Raw genomic sequence first — 16,478 nt, forward strand, 5'->3', positions numbered from 1 at the left:
TAAGCGCAAACACACGTTCAAATTAAAGAAGCATAAGGCTAGGGATGCTTCCTTCCATTCAAATGGCCAGCCAGCAACACCATCATTGGCTCAGGTGGACGTGTGGAGGTGCATCTGCTCCGTGGGTGGGAGTATACAGGAGTTACCATAGCCTGTGCCAGCAGCTCCTTGCCAAATTTGAAGTGATGACATTGTAAAGAACTGGATACAGAACTGGAATTGCCGATATGGTGATGTTCCACTTGTAACAATCTTTCTCTTTAAAGTTCAAGAATAAAATGAAACAAAAATGATTTAAAAAAATAAAAAACTGCCTTTAGCAATAGGACAAATTTTGATTTTTTTTTTTAAACGGGAGATCTGATCTTTTCAGTGGTTCAGTGCCCCAGTGGGGTTGGGTGGTAGGATGTTAAATCCTCATTGTATGGGTTCTCAGTGTCGGCCATAATGCCAAGGAGAACCATTCTTGGTGCATGACTCAGACCTTAGCCTTGATCTCAGCCAAAAGAGCTTGAGGATTAATTGGACTAATTCATTGATGTAGAGTTTTGTTTAACGCAGCATGTATGCACTGCATGAGCAGCATGCCACATTTATAAACAGACTCAGTGGAGCTGAAACGTAATGGCCATTTGTTTAGAGAGATTCTAGCTAGGGTACTGGTGAGGTTCCCTTTTATTTGGATTCCTCTGCTCGGAAGATGATGCCTGAGTTCGGGGTTCAGTTCGAGTCTTCAGACAGTAACATCTTTCAGCTTTTGCTCACACTTGAGCTCTATCCTGTGGAAGTCAGAAGCATAAAAAAATAAGGCACAAGACACATTCAAATATACCCTGAGCCATTCTAAATATTCTGTTATTTTCTGCAGTACGAGAAAAATTTCCTATCTCACATATCTTCAGATATATGTCTGTTTAGGAAACTCAGGAATTCTGCAGAAGTGAGGACCCTAAAATATTAGGAGTCACCACCTAGGAAAAAGACCTATGTCGTTGTATCTGAATCTAAGAAAAAACAAAAAAAGCCTGAAAAATATGGTCCTATACAAATATAATCAAATGCAACAAAAGGACACTGTTCAATTATTTTCATATCAAATTGCCAACACCGTGACAAATATGATTTGAAATTACTATATTATAAAGAAAATTATGAAAGAACCGCATCAGCAAGCCTGACAATGAGCTGTGCTTTAGGCAGAGCTGTCCGGTCTTTTCCTCATTTGTGGATTTTAGAATAGCATTTCATATGCCTTAAAGAGATTTGAAAAAGCAATTTTGAAACTATTAAGTCCATCTGTTCCTGTGCCAAGTATGTGTATAATAGACCCGACAGCGGCCGGTGTTTCGCAACCTAGCAGTTGCTTCTTCAGGAGTCTAAATGACAGATGAATATTCTAAAGACAAAGGGAACACCAGACTTAATATCTAGCCCAACAATTATAAACAATACTTAGCTTTGATGTCAGCAGCGTAGCAAACTTTTTCATATGGACAACAGGTCTCAACAAAAATTACAGTACTACGGGACAGATACCACCCTGAACTGGTTGTAACATTAAATAGCCTGCGCTTTTTCCAGCGTGATGACGTCTGAGCATCAGGTTGCTGTGGGAACAGCTAATGTGAAATCTTTACAGAAAAACTTGGTGTTACGGGCTGAAGGCTTGGGGGCCTTCGGATTCTGTTACAAGCGCGTCCTCCACATCGCTGACGAACCGAGGGCTTGGAGGCCTTTTGGATTCTGTTGCAGGCGCGAGGAGCGCGGTCACCTCTAGAGCAGGTGTAGTGAGCCCTTGGGCCACGGCGAGACTCAGGGAGGAGCCCCAAGCCACACCGTGGGAGGTGAGCCGATGCGAGCATGGATAGCTAGACAGGAACTGAAGCAGGAATAGAGAACGGAGTCTGACCCTCAGCCAGACCTGCACGCCCATGGCAACCAACAACGCAATGTTGATTGATGAACGGTCCTCCGACTGTTCCAAGCCCTTTCGGACCTGCCGCTGGGTAACGGCATTGGGCAGCAGGCCGGACAGAGGACGAGGGCAGACAGAGTCCTTGAACACTGAAGACATCACAGACGGGAGCTGGGAAGGAAGACATTGGCACTGTCTCTCAGGGCGCCCTACACAGCCAGCACAGCTGGACTGGTCACGGACCACCCTGTCCTACAGCCGCAGGAGCGGGACGAGCACAGGGAAGAGGAGGGTTACTGCACTCCTGGCAGTCTAAGGCAGGTTGCTGCGCTCCTGGCAGCCTAAAGCAGGTAGGAACATCAGGAACTGGAACAGGAACAAACATCAGGAACATCTGGAACAAACATCAAGGAAACAGGCGGAGACACAGGACAGGGAGCCGTCAAGACGAGCGAGACCACGGAGGACCTGGACTGGTCTGAAGACACAGACAACTGTGGAACCCAATTCAAAGGCCCACAAGAACTGAAGTGAAAGTCCTTTTATACTGCAGGCAACTCCCTGGGAGGAGTTCACCTGGACCGCCCCTCGCTGGCCCTATAACTGAGGTGGAGTGCCGTGGGCCGGCCCCTAGGGAGAAGGGCGTGGCCGAACCAGGAAGTCCAAGCAGAGCCAAGCAAGCCACAGGCAGGTCTCAAGAACAGCAAGACCTCCCAGGCCCTGGAGCAAGTCCTGGATAGTTTGCAGGCAAGGCCCTGGCTTTGGAGCGGCCTCCAGAGGAAAAGGTGAGATGCCTCCTGTAGCGCAGCAACAGGAGGGATCGTAACACTTGGAGTTCCAATGCTGAATTGAAACCATCTGGATCGACGGTGCTCAGGCGGTGGATCCATCGTTGTTCAGCTTGAAGCAACAGGGAATTGAAATCCCCTCCGGGCCAATTCAGAAAAAATTGTTCAAGGACAAAAGTGTGTGCATGTTGAATGCAATGAGATGTAAGGGGAGCGGTTAAACGGCTCGTGTTGATACATGAGTGGTGTTCAATAAGGTGGGTCTTAAGAGCCCGCTTGGTTTTTCCCATGTACCAAAGATTACACGGACACTGAATAAGGTAAATGACTCTTATAGAGCAGCAGTCAGTCACATTTCTCTAAATGAAAGTAAAATTGAGCCTGGAAAAATATAGAGCCAAAGTGCTTATCATTATGTGACACCACAGTGCAGGCGCCACGAGGTGCATGAGATTCTATTGTAGAAGGCTGAAGGGTTGCAGAAGAATCTGAATGGACGAATTGGTCCTGTAAGTTGGCCCCTCAAGAAAATGCAAATCTAGGTCGTACTTGAAATTCTTTGTAAAGTTGAAGGATGTGCCAATTTTGGAAAATAATTTGTTTCATTTTATAGGTCATAGATGAGAATGGAAGAACACAAGTCAATGTTTCAATGGACTCCGGGCATGGTAAAAATAACCATTCACGATGAGTGAATTTGGCCCTAGTGTAGGCTCGTTTGATACAGTGTTGAGGATAGCCCCTAGATCTAAACCAGCCGCTTAATGCGACTGCTTGTTGTTGATACTCTGTTAGAGTGGTACATAGTCGTCTAATGCGAAAAAATTGGCTGACAGGAAGGTTTTCTTTGAGTGACCGCGAGTGTGCACTAGTAAAGTGCAAGAAAGTATTGCTAGAAACTGGTTTACGATATAGTGTGGTCTCAAATCTCTCAGAGGTTTTGATGATTTTAATATCCAAGAAATGAATCTCGGATGTTTGGATATCTGCTGTGAAATGCAGGTGTGAGTTACGTCCATTGAGCCAAAGGAGAAACTGTTAGAAAGTTGCAGCAGTGTCAGTCCAAAACATTAGTATGTCATCGATGTAGCGTTTCCACACACTAATGTGTTGAATGTAGGGGTTGTTATTATAAATCCATCGATCTTCAAAACGTGCCATATACAAATTGGCTAGATCCGGGACCATGGTGGCCCCTATTGTTGTCCCACAGTTTTATTTATTTATTTATTTAGTTTTGTTGAAAGGAGGAGCCCTCAAAGGCAAAAAATGTTTTTTGTCAAGGCTATTTCTAACAAAGACAATAAAAAAGTGGATGGAATCCTTTGTGGACGAGGTCTATCTTCAAAAACTTCAAAAGCAATTTGTATCATTTCATCTTGTGGGATGTTAGTGTAGAGTGCTTCGACATCAAGGGTAACCAGAAGTATTTGTGAGGTATCTGAATGAAACTCATCTAAAAACTGAATCATTTCTTGTGAGTCTCTGATATAAGATTTTTGAGACTTACATATGGTGCTAAAAAATAATCTATAATTTTAGAAAGTGGTTCCAGAAGTGATCCTCTGCTCGAGACGATGGGTCGGCCCGGAGGGTTAATGATGTTTTTATGGATTTTTGGGAAATTATAGAAGACTGGGACAACCGGATTTTTCTTAAGTAAAAAAGAAATTTCATGTGTAGTCAAAAAAAACCTTTATTGATGCCTTCTTTCACTGTATGTTCAATGATCCTAGAAAGATTCTCAGTAGGATAAGTGTGGAGGGGTTGATAAAAACGCTGATCTTGAAGTTGACGCTCTATTTCTGCGACATATTGGATTCTATCCATTTGCACTGTCTTTCCTCCTTTGCAGGCTTGATGATGAGATTATTGTTCTGTTGTAGTTCTTTCAAAGCTTGAGCCTCTGATATAGTCAAATTGGAAAAGGACTGATGAGAAGTGAAAGAATTATGTAGATCACGTAATGTATTTTGATAAAACGTAAAGATCACAGGATCTGCTGGGCCTTGTGGTAGCCAAGTATCTGAATCTAAACCATTGTGGACTATGAACTAGGGAAACTAGCATTCAAAACCCACTGCCACTCCTTGTGACGTTGGACAATTCACTTTACCATCCGTAGCCTCAGGTACAAACTTAGATTGTGAGCTGTTTGTGGACAGTGAAATATCCATAATACCTGAATGTAATCTGTTTTGAAGTGCTGCAAAGTGAATATAAATTAATTAAATAAAAACAAACACCGGCAAGTAAAATAACTCTTGTAAGCCTTCCAGTTTCTTGTAAGTTGAGCCCAGAAGGCAAAACTAAACTCACTGTTGAACTTTAACATACATTTTGATCTTTTACATATATTCTGTCATTTCAGCATGCATTCTGTCATTTCAGCAACCTTAGATAGTTTTGCAAGTCTGATCAGTGCAATTTTACAGTGCAGTAATAATAGCGTAACAGGAAAGCTTTTTCACTACAAACAGAAATCCTTGTGGACAATACCTTGAAATCTTTGGCTCAGTATGTATCAGTCGTCAAAAAGACAAATAGAATGTTAGGAATTATTTGAAAGGAATAGAAAACAAAACTGAGGATATCATAATGCTTTTGTATAGGTTCATGATGTGACCACACCTTGAGTATCGTGTGCAGTTCTGTTCATACATCTCAAAAAAGACATAGTGGACATAGGGAAGGTACAGAGAAGGGCAACAAAAATAATAAAAGGGATAGAAAAACTCCCTTATGGAGAAAGGCTAAACAGATTAGGGCTTTTTACCTTGGAAAAGAGACAACTGAGAAGGGTATGATTGAGATTTATATAATCATGAGTATGATGGAATCTGTAAATAGGGAACGGTTATTTAACATTTCAATTAACATTAGGGCTAGAGGACACTCCATGAAACTCACAACTAGCAGGAGGTTTAACACAAATCCTAGGAAGTATTTTTCCATTCCATGCACAATCAAGCTATGGAATCTAATGCCCAAGGACATGGTCAAGGCAACTAACATAGTGGGGTTCAAAAGAGGGTTGGACAAGTTCCTGAAGGAAAAATCCATAAACAGTTATTAGCCTTGCTTATCCTTGGGAGTGAGATATAAGAAATAGATCAGCTCTTGGGGATCTGCCAGACATTCGTGATCCAGACTGGCCACTGTCAGAGACAAGTTGCTGGGCTTGATGGACCTTGTTTTGACCCAACATTGTACTTCTTATGATCTTTTGTGTGAGGAATTAATAAAAGACCTGAGCTTTGGGAAAAATGCATAAAATGTTAACGTGGAACGTGGATTTTTTAAGGTTCATATAATCACAAAATCCCTGTGGATTTTCTTCTTAACTGATTATTACCATCTCCCTTTGATCCTTTTTACTTATTATTCTAATGAATTCGGTACAGGTTATTGTGTGAAGCTACAGTTTTCTGACATGTTCTGATTAGAGATGATGTGTCAGACAGAGCCCAGTTGCTGAGAACACTCCTCGCCGGTGCACTCTTCCCGTAACTTCCCGATATAAAAAGTTAAGAAGGGAGACATTTTTTTAAACTTGTGTTGTATTTTGTGGGTTTGTATTCTTTACAATATCTCCACCTCCTTGTTTTCCAATATTATGTTTCCTTTGTTTGCATTTCTTGCACCTTTCTCCTTTCTCCTTGCGATTGCCTTCATTCTGGTCTTTTTCTCTTCTGCATTTGCTTCAGTTTTGTTTCATTCTATGTCTGCCTATTTCTCTTTTGCTGTTACTGTTTGCCATTTTTTTTTCTGAATTTCTTCCTCCCATGTTTTACTGCAGCTGCTTTCCCCTCTGTGGTTTTATCTTTGCCCTTTCCGTCTTGTTTCTCTGACTTCATGCTTTGTCCACAGGTTTTTCCTTTTCCCCTATTTTTCCTGGTCAGATCGGGAGGGTTCCAAGCTCTTGTGTGCAATCACACTACTGAATTTACATAGTAACATAGTGAGATGTAGGCGGAGTGTTAGGGTGCATTCGGGTCTGCTGGCTGAGTTTGGCCGGCTTGGGCCTGGACGGAGACCAATTCTGTGGAAGTGTAAACATGTGGTCAAGGGCTGTCAGACAAGCCTTGAGTGTGCCCAGTCTTACCTGCATCCAGTCCTCATGGTCAGGCCTTTGGCACATCATCTTTAGCACCCTCAATGTTCGCGGTCTCTGGTCATGTCTCCTCTGGTGCCTTTAGTCTCCTTGTGGACTGGTCACTGGGACTCACATTTACAAGCACAAGGGGGTTTGCCCATCTTTAGCTTCCCCTCTTGCTTGTATCTTAAGGCACGATTAAGGGCCTTAAGGCTTGGTAACTGCTTCTCCCCTATTTCAACATAAGCACTAAAAGGCTTGCTGTCCTCATGGCTGGGAATGAAACCTACTCCTGGTCTGAGCTAGAGGTGTTCTGCCTTTTATGAGGTTCTCCTTTTATTATCAGATACCAGACCTGTAAAATTAAAGTGGGACTACCCCAGTTTCATTGGTCAAAACACTGTTTATATACGATTTCAGTCTCTCTAAGGATTGAAGAATAGATAACTTTCTAAGTAATGCATAGCAGTCTCAATCAAATTAAGTACAGCTTTTAAACAATCTCTATCTGTTCAGGTCTTCAGAATCAAAAGCACCTGTAATTCCCAATTAATGATATCTTCAGTTCTTTGGGATTCAAATGCACAGCTATTCAATGAATGTAGATCTGTTTCAGTTTTCACAGGCAAAAGAGAAAAACATACGGCCTTTAAACCATCTAGTGCAGTTCAGTTCCTCAGCATTAAAACATTACTGCTATGCAATTAATGACAACTTCAGTTCCTTAGGATTCAAATGCATAGCTTTCCAATTAACCTATAGCATCTTTTGTTCTTTAGGAGCCAAAATGCAGCTTTTAAACAATCTAGAGTAGTTCAGTTCCCTAGAACCTAAATCACAGCTGCAGCCTGTGTTTCACCGTCTCACCTCCCACAGAAACACAACATTGCTTATCTTCTTACATGTTTTTTCTAAAACCTAATTAACCTGATTACTAAGTTTTTTCCCATAGAAACAAAATTGGAGAAAAGCTTTAATGAATCTGGCTCTAAGTGAGGAAAAAGGTCTCTCTCTTAATAGCTATAAAGATTAACTTAACTCTGACTGAATGGGTTCCATAAGCACAGTCTCTTCCACTTCCCTAGGCTGGCAAGCTGTACTCTTCTTCCCATTTGCTGGCTTCTAGCTACTGCAGACACTTCCCTTTTATTTCACCTGGTAGCCTATTGACATAGTGCTGACTCCATCCCATCTCAGCTCCTCCCTGTTCAGATTCCCACAGCCCTGGTTAATAGGGAACCTGGGAAATGTAGTCCATGGGGCAGCCATCTTAGCTTTAACTGTTTTGTCTCAAACGGGTCCTGTCTTGGGTTTTTAAGGGCTTGCCTTTATGTGCAGGGACTTGTAAGGCTTCTGATGGCCTGTTACACATAGCAAATGAATTTAAAAAAATAAAGATCATTAGGCTCATCCAGTCTGCCCAGTTGGTCAGCAGCGATTTGTGTGACTGCCTGCAAGGTTTTTCCCTATTCAGGACAATCAGTTTTTGCCTTCTTCCTTTGTACTACACTATCTATCTGCTATCATTGCTCCTGGTTCAACAACTGTTCCACTTCTGACTTATAGACAGGATCATGCCATATCACAGCGCCCTCTGCTGGCAGCTGTGTACAAGGGGGGGGGGGGGACAGAGTCTCATGGCTCCCCTACTCCTCTCCCTTTCACCCCCAGGAGTAAGAAGCAATAAGAAAAAAATGGGTGCATCTGGACCAGAATGAGATAAAATCATGAAGGGCAGTTCAAATGCCAGGCACTGCACATTCAGATGAACCTCGGTATATTAGTTTGTATATGTATATTTTGATTGCGTTAGTTGTTTTTTGTTTTTTATTTATATTTTATTCATTTTACACAAATTTATACATTTGCACAAAATAAGAAATTTTTCCTGTGTACAAGTAAATTCCATGAAACAAGTTATCACATTATAAGTACACATAAAAAAAGAAGTCCTCATAATTGGGAGGATACACATAAGAAAAAAAGGAAACCAAATATACATTTTGCATCAGCAAATTAATTGAGAGCATCATTCATTTCTTTGTGCAGATATATATCTCAACTAACTTCTTTATCTGTCAAAAAAGTCTCTAAATGGACAGGATCTTGGAAAATAAATTTATTCTTCTGATAAATCACAGAACATTTACAAGGAAATCGAAGTAAACAAGTCGCTCCAATAGCTAGTACCCTTGACTTCAAAGCTAGAAATTGTTTCTTTCTGAGTTGCGTAGTGTGAGAGACATCTGGAAAGATTTGAATTCTTTGGCCACAAAATACAAAATCTTTATTTTTGAAATATTTTTGTAGTGTCAAGTTTTTATCCTTTTCACTACAAAAAGAGACCAAAAGAGTCGCTCTTTCCAGTATGTCATCTGTTGATGCCTCTAAGAAAGAAGTTAAATTAGGTGATTCTCTTTGTATTACATCCATTTCTTCCAAATCGTTTTGAGGCCTAATCTTTGTTTTAGGAACATAATATATTTTAGAAATATTCTTTTCCTCTATTGAGGTAATAGACAATATTTCTGATAGATATTTATTAAATAATTCTATAGTAGACAGGAGTCTAGATACTGGAAAATTTAACAGTCTAAGATTTTTCTTTCTATTCTCATTCTCAATATTTTCCAGTTGTCTATGTATTATTAAGCTATCTTTAATGAAAGCAGTATTTGATGCCTGTATCGCAGGTATTTGCACATTTACCATTTTAGACGTTTCTTCTAACTGATTCAAGCGTACTTCATGTTTATCCGCAACTTTTTTAATCTCCAAGGTTACATTATTAAACTGAGTGGTAAAATTTATAAGAAATTTTTGCATATCCATTAAGACTTTCCAAACACCACCCAAAGTAACTTTTTGAGGATCAATACTTACTAAATTTAAATTATCTTGAGGGGGTTCCGATGTTGCCTGTAAACCAGGTTCGATCTGTTCCCCCTCAGTAACCATATTGCTAGGAGAATTAATTACAGGTAATGTTCCCTCAGGATTAATATCTTGAGGGACTACTTCTAACGATTCCATCTGTAGTTGGGATATCTGCACTGGGCCTGGACTTTCGGGGGAACCAAAGGAAAATGAAATTTCAGGAATATTCCTGGGAAAATAGCTTACCCTACGATCCACATGAAGGTCCATAGGTCCTCTAACCATAGAGGCCCCCGGTGACGAAGTAAACAGCTTGAATTTCCTTTTCCTACCCATATATAGGTGTAAAAGGAAAAAGAAACATTTTCAGGAGGGGCGTGCCCCTTTGGCGCGCGGCTTCGGCTGCGCCCCGGTGGCTGCACGCTGCAGTCCCTCCGAATTTATCGGGCAGTCCGGGCCCCAGTAGATGACGTCACTGGGGTCGCGTACTGAGAGGATGTTCCCACGACCTCCTGGGCGCAGCGAAGGCCCCATCACAGTCCCGTGGCCTTTCCCTCTCTCCGAGGGATATCTCTCACCGACTCCTCCGGTTCTCTGCCGCAGTCCTTCCGAATTTATCGGGCAGTCCGGGCCCCAGTAGATGATGTCACTGGGGTCGCGTACTGAGAGGATGTTCCCATGACCTCCTGGGTGCAGCGAAGGCCCCGTCACAGTCCCGTGGCCTTTCCCTCTCTCCGAGGGATATCTCTCATCAACTCCTCCCTGTGTTAGTTGTTTACTGTTTGTATTTTGTATTAAATTTTATTGTAAACTACCTGTATAATTTGTTTTTACATATGGTATATCAAATTCAATCAATAAATTATATTCGATCCAAGAAAGGATATGCCTGAAGACAGTTCATTTTCTGGACCAGACAAAACTTTGGAACTGGTATGGAATAGAATGGGGATCTTTTGAGTTTGACTTGCCTGGTGCTTTGCCTTTTTTTTTTTTTTTTGTTTTGTTTTGTTTTGAGAGCAGAACCCCCCACAGTCAAAACGAAGGACTCCCTGTTGCGCAGTGACGTTATCACCACAGAAAAGCGCTGAGGGCGTGCAGAGAGCAGCGTGAAACCCCAAGGGCCCTATTTCTGTGTATGACAACAAAATAATAGTGCCTTGCTTTAGTACAGAGCTTTTGTCTTTAGATTTTAACTGGATAAACACTGATAAAACCCTCTCGGTTGCGCAAAAAAAAAAAAAAAAGAAAAGAAATTTAAATAAACAGTCGGAGAGCACTGCTGCCCCCAGTACTCTCACCACCCTCACCCCCCTGTCTACCTTTGGACCTGTATTTGCGTCTTTTCCGTACAGAAGAGTCATCAGCTGCACAGGTTCTTAGCCCATGGGCTTTTCCTCTCTTCCCCCTGGCTTGGGCAGGCGAGCCATGGAACTTGGGAGTAAGACAGAATGGAGCAAAGGGGTAGGGAGGGAGTCGAGCACTGTTAGGGAGGAGTAATGATGGGGATGGGCGGGGAATCCACCCCCCCCCAAAAAATCCCGATTTCATTTTGTATCTACATAAAGCTGTAAAATAGCTTTAAATCACCACCGAAATTCATACATTTTAAATGCCTAAAAGCAGGAGTCGTATTATAACAACTATTTTTTTTTCCTCTGTTAGGGGCGCAGTTGGATGAAACCGGATTCACAATTGTGAGAAAATGTATCGGTGCGGTTGAAACACGAGGTAACATTCACGTTGTTGTTCTGGTACATTGATCAGAAGTATTTCAATGAGTAAAACCGTGTTTTACCCGCAGAAATGGGCTTTTAAAAAATGTCCTGCCGGATGTGCAGGTCAACCGAGGCATTCTGTTGATGTTGAGACGATTTGAGGTTGGGGGGAGGGAGGGATAGGATTTAGGCATCATTTAGCCCTGTCTTTCCCTGGTTTGGTTAGGCTCACTCAGGCCGATACAGTACAGTGTGCTTCAGTGGAGCTTTACCCATATACACAAGGATACCTGCTAAAATGTATGCAGACTTTTTTTTTTTCCCCGGGAAAATTTGTACACGCGTTTTCGACACGCTAGCTTTACCCCTTATTCAGTAAGGGGTAATAGCACGTCGAAAACGCACGTCCAAACCCCCCGAAACTAATAGCGCCCGCAACATGCAAATGCATGTTGATGGCCCTATTAGTTATTCCTGCAGTAAGTAAAATGTGCAGCCAAGCCGCACATTTTACTTTCAGAAATTAGCGCCTACCCAAAGGTAAGCGCTAATTTCTGCCGGCACCGGGAAAGTGCACAGAAAAGCAGTAAAAACTGCTTTTATGTATACCCTCCGACTTAATATCCTGACAATATTAAGTCGGAGGTCCCAAAAGTTAAAAATAATTAAAAATAAAAATAAATTAAAATCGGCTCGCGGGTTGAAAACCGGATGCTCAATTTTGCCGGCGTCCGGTTTTCGAACCCGTGGCTGTCAGCGGGTTTGAGAACTGACGCCGGCAAAATTGAGCATCGGCTGTCAAACTCGCTGACAGCCGCCACTCCTGTCAAAAAAGAGGCGCTAGGGACGCGCTAGTATCCCTAGCGCCTCTTTTTACTGCGGGCCCTAATTTGAATATTTTTTGTTACTGAATCGCACGAATAGGAGAGTGGCCTGTGCGTGCCGGGAGAGCACACGCCCGCTCTCCCGCAACTTTTACTGTATCGGCCTGTATGTTAGGGTTTGATGATTATTCAGTTGTAACTTGATAATATGCTGTAGACAGCCCTGGGTCACCTTGTTGTGTGGGAGTGATCTATAAATGCAAACAAGTTAACATGGATGGAGTGGAGCTGTTTCCGGAGGTGGAGGAGGGGTTTTCCACTTATGTGCAGAATTTTGGATTTTAAAACGCATGAATACAAATTTTCCTGAAAAAAAAAAATCTGCATACATTTTAGCAGGTGTCATTGTGTATATGGGTAAAGCTTCAGTGGGATCGTTGTCAAAGCTTTGAAAATGGGCATAATCTTTGCATGTATTTTCTGGACTACTTGTGTGCGCTGTTACAAAATTATCCCCCAGAATAGATGTTTCTGAAAATGAGAGTACTTGGAAGCCTAGCTCATGGCTCAGTGGCAGCGCCATCTGTGGGAGATTGGGTTCAATTTGTGAACGCAGCATTTGCTTCTCAGACTGTCTGGGGCTGGGGGAACCTGAGTCCTAGCTAATGAAGACTGATGGTGCTGTGGCTTTCTGGAAGCCCAGAGGAGTAGGAGAAAGTAGCTGGGCCAAACTCACTCCTCAGAAAATATTGTTAGTGAAGTTTTTTTTTTTTTGTTTAAGAAAATGGAAGCCTGGGATTGTATGAAGGACGAAGCTGAGCAGTAACTGTGCTAGTGCTGTCAACCTTGGAGAGGGGGGGTGGAAGACAGGAAGTGGGCTGCTTGTGCTATATTTTTATTAAAATATTTTTTCACACAACAGCTGGGATGCATGGAACAACTTCCTGGGACAGGTTGTGGAGGTTAAGACAGTGTCAGACTTCGAGAGGGCATGGGATAAACACAGAGGATCTTCAGTTGCAATAACAAATGAAGCGATAGCAGAAGCACAACTTAGTGGCACGTATTTGAAGCATCCTACTTGAATGATTCAGCAGTGAGCATTAGGGCTGCTAGAATAGATGGCAAAGTGGATAATATGAAATGCTAGAAGTCTTAATGGAACTTGCAGGCAACCACACTGCCAGGTCTATCTGACAGGCTATGCAGAGGACCTAGGGGACTTGATGTTAAAACAACCGCCACACGAGTGTGGCCTATGCCCTAAATTCTGTCCATATGCCACTAGTAATTTATGCTTACGACAGGGGTTCTCAACTCTGTCCTCGAGACAGATCTATCCAGTCGAGTTTTCAAGATAGCCACAATGAAAATGCATGAGCTAGATTGGCATGCACTGCTTCCATTGTATGCCAGTCTATCTCTTGCATATTCATTGTGGATATCCTGAAAATCTGGCGGGTTAGGGGTGCCTCAAGTTCTGAATTGAGAACCACTACTTTAGGATATGGTGGTACAGACGTAGATGGCATTATGTTTGCTTATCTCTTTAAGTAAGTGTTTGGAGAAATGACTTCTAGGGGTAGTGTGCCCTGTGTAGATATATGCCTGAGTTCGGACTGGGAAGGAGTGATTTTCCTTGACATGACTTGAAGGGAAAGACTTGAAGTGATTTGGGGAATCTCTTTTGGCATGTTAGTTCTTCCAGTTCTCAGAGCCATCTGTTACCATGGGTGCTTGTTTGCCATGGGAATGCTTCTAGGCATTTGCCAAGAGACACCTGGGAGGAGGCATGCACACTAATTACATTATGGGAGATCCTGTAGCTGCTTTTGGAAATTTCTTACTGTGAAGAATTCAGTGATTCTCTGTGAGTACTAATGAGATTATGTGATGAAGATGACTAATGCACATGTTTGTTAGAAGAAGAAATAGGGAAACCCATATTTAACACATTAGTCCAGCTTAGTTTGGTACTAAAAGCAGACAGCAACAGGGACTGGCGAAGAATCCAACTATCGAAGTCAACTAACATATAAGGAGGAAGGATATAAACCACTGACAATGTCCATAGGGATCATAAAAAGTTTATTGCAATTTTATTAAACATAGCTTGTAATGTGTCAGCATGTAGCCAAAAAACTCATATGCAAGAGTCAGCAGTCCCCCGACTCGGGCAGTGTTTCGCAAAAACTACATTGGGAGAGAACCTGGCAAAAAAGTAAAAATCAAATTCAGAAAAGCAACAATATAAAATGGATATTAAGCATCTGAAAAGTAGACAGAGCAGTATATATGAACAGCTTACCCAAAGCATAAGGTTATTCTAGTGAAAAGGACATTTAGCAAACAATGTTTAAATCTACAAAGAAAACCAGCAGTCACAACAAGGATTTCACAGTGAAATGTATAAACACAAAGTTAGTAAAAAAAAAAAAAAACGCGCTTCCAAAAGGGGGCTAACTGTGTGCTTGGCCTGAGCGCACCGTTCTGAATAGGCCTGTGTATTTGGTGTTAATATTTTTAGCTACTGGTGTGACAGAAAAGGATGTTTTCCATATTTCGGTTTGCACCTCCTTCATGTACTGCTTGGGATGGATGTAGGATGTTTGACTCCAGATAATCATCTAGTTGGGTGTGTACAACTTTTTCAATGGTTTTGGCTAGGAATGAAAGGTTTGATATGGGGCGGTAGTTGGTGAGGATTTCTGTATCCAGGTTGTTCTTTTTGAGGATTGGTTTGATGACAGCAGATTTGAGGCATTTGGGGTAGTAGCCTTCGGTCAATGATAAATTGACGATTTTGGTGATGGTTTTAGCAATGGTTGGTTCAATTGTTTTGAGGGAGGTTATTGGGATGGTGTCCAATGGGATGGTTGGCTGGGTTCATTTTGTTTATAATAGTTTTAATTTCAAGAGTGGAGGAGATGTCAAAGTTTGACCAGGATGAAGTTATCATGCTGTTGAGTTTGTTGTTGGTTATGTTGGAGTGGATGAGATGAGCTATTTTGTTGTTGAAGAAGTCCGCAAAGGCGTCACTTCCATGTTTGGTGCATGTAGAATCTTGGGTGGTTTTGGTAAGTTTTTGAACTATTGTGAATAGCATTCTGGGGTTATGATGAAATTTGGAGAGTTTATTGGAGAAGAAATTCTTTTTTGCATTGTTGATGATATTTTTGTATTGAGTTAGATTGTTCCGATAGTTATTTAGTGTGGTAGGGTTTTTGTTTTTCCACCATTCTCTTTCTTTTTTTTCTGAGTAGATGTTTGGCAGTTCTGATATTTTCATTGTACCATTGGTTGTTGTGTTTGGACTGTTGTTTATATTTTGTAATGATGGGATTGATGTTGTCTGCTACTTTTTTTGTGATATTCAGCCATGATAAGATAGCATTATCTGCGTTAGATAGGTTGATGTTTTTTAGTTCTGATTGAAAAGATTTTTGTAGGAGATCTGTGTTAAATGGTGGACGGTAAGATATTATTTTTGGGGTGCTTTGAAGTGTTTTTAGGTTGAGGTTGGTGAGTAGTTTAGCTTGGATTAGGTGATGGTCAGAACATGGTATTTCTGTAGTGTGAGTAGAGATTGATTTCCAAATTTCAGTGTTGATAAAGATGAGGTCAATTGTGTGGCCTGCTTTGTGAGTTGGAGATTGGATTATTTGTTCAAGATTTAGAGCTGATAGTGCATCAATGATTGTTTGGCAGGTTTTTGATTGGAAGGGTAAGTTGAAGTGTATATTGAAGTCGCCAAGTAAGATGATGGGTTTGTTGAGGGAGATGTTGTTTATGAGAAATTCAATTAGAGGTGAGCAGTTTTTCTCAAGTGCTCCTGGTGGAGAGTAAACGATGCATATCTGACGTTTTGGTGAGTCATATAAGGCAATTTCAAAAGGTGGAGGATTGGTAGATGGACGAAGTTTTAGTTGAAGGTTTTTTTAGATATAAGCATTAAGCCTCCTCCTTTTTTTTATTTTTTCTGGGAATTGATGAGATGTTGTAGTCCTGGTTGGATAGTTGGTTTATTAGGACGGAATCTGTGTTTTTTAGCCAGGTTTCCATGATTGCAATGAAATCTGGTTTGCAGTCGCTGAGTAGGTCATTGAATAGAGGGATTTTTTAAATTATTGAGCGAGTATTGATAAGTATAAATGAGAGAAGCATATAGCTTGAGAGTTGGATGTGTGTGTTGTTTTTGATGGAGGTTGACTTTTTTACGTTGTGTAGAGGTTTCGAAGAAGAATGTTTTTTTTGTGTTGA

The 16,478-nt window shown here is 41.5% G+C and overlaps 1 protein-coding gene across 5 annotated transcripts in view; it reads left to right on the forward strand.

Moving 5' to 3' along the window:
* ARHGAP10 (Rho GTPase activating protein 10) overlaps window positions 1-16,478 on the forward strand; it is a 626,731-nt gene that overhangs the window by 323,365 nt on the left and 286,888 nt on the right. For all 5 annotated transcript variants that reach the window (XR_003857144.1, XM_029604362.1, XM_029604453.1 and 2 more), the window contains one exon: window positions 11,342-11,407. Coding sequence is in view for 4 of the 5 variants with exons in the window: in XM_029604362.1 (XP_029460222.1) it covers window positions 11,342-11,407 (66 nt within the window). In the remaining variant the exon portion in view is untranslated. The remainder of the gene's footprint in view (window positions 1-11,341; window positions 11,408-16,478) is intronic.

This window comes from Rhinatrema bivittatum, chromosome 1 (assembly GCF_901001135.1).
Source record: "Rhinatrema bivittatum chromosome 1, aRhiBiv1.1, whole genome shotgun sequence".
Lineage (NCBI taxonomy): Eukaryota > Metazoa > Chordata > Amphibia > Gymnophiona > Rhinatrematidae > Rhinatrema > Rhinatrema bivittatum.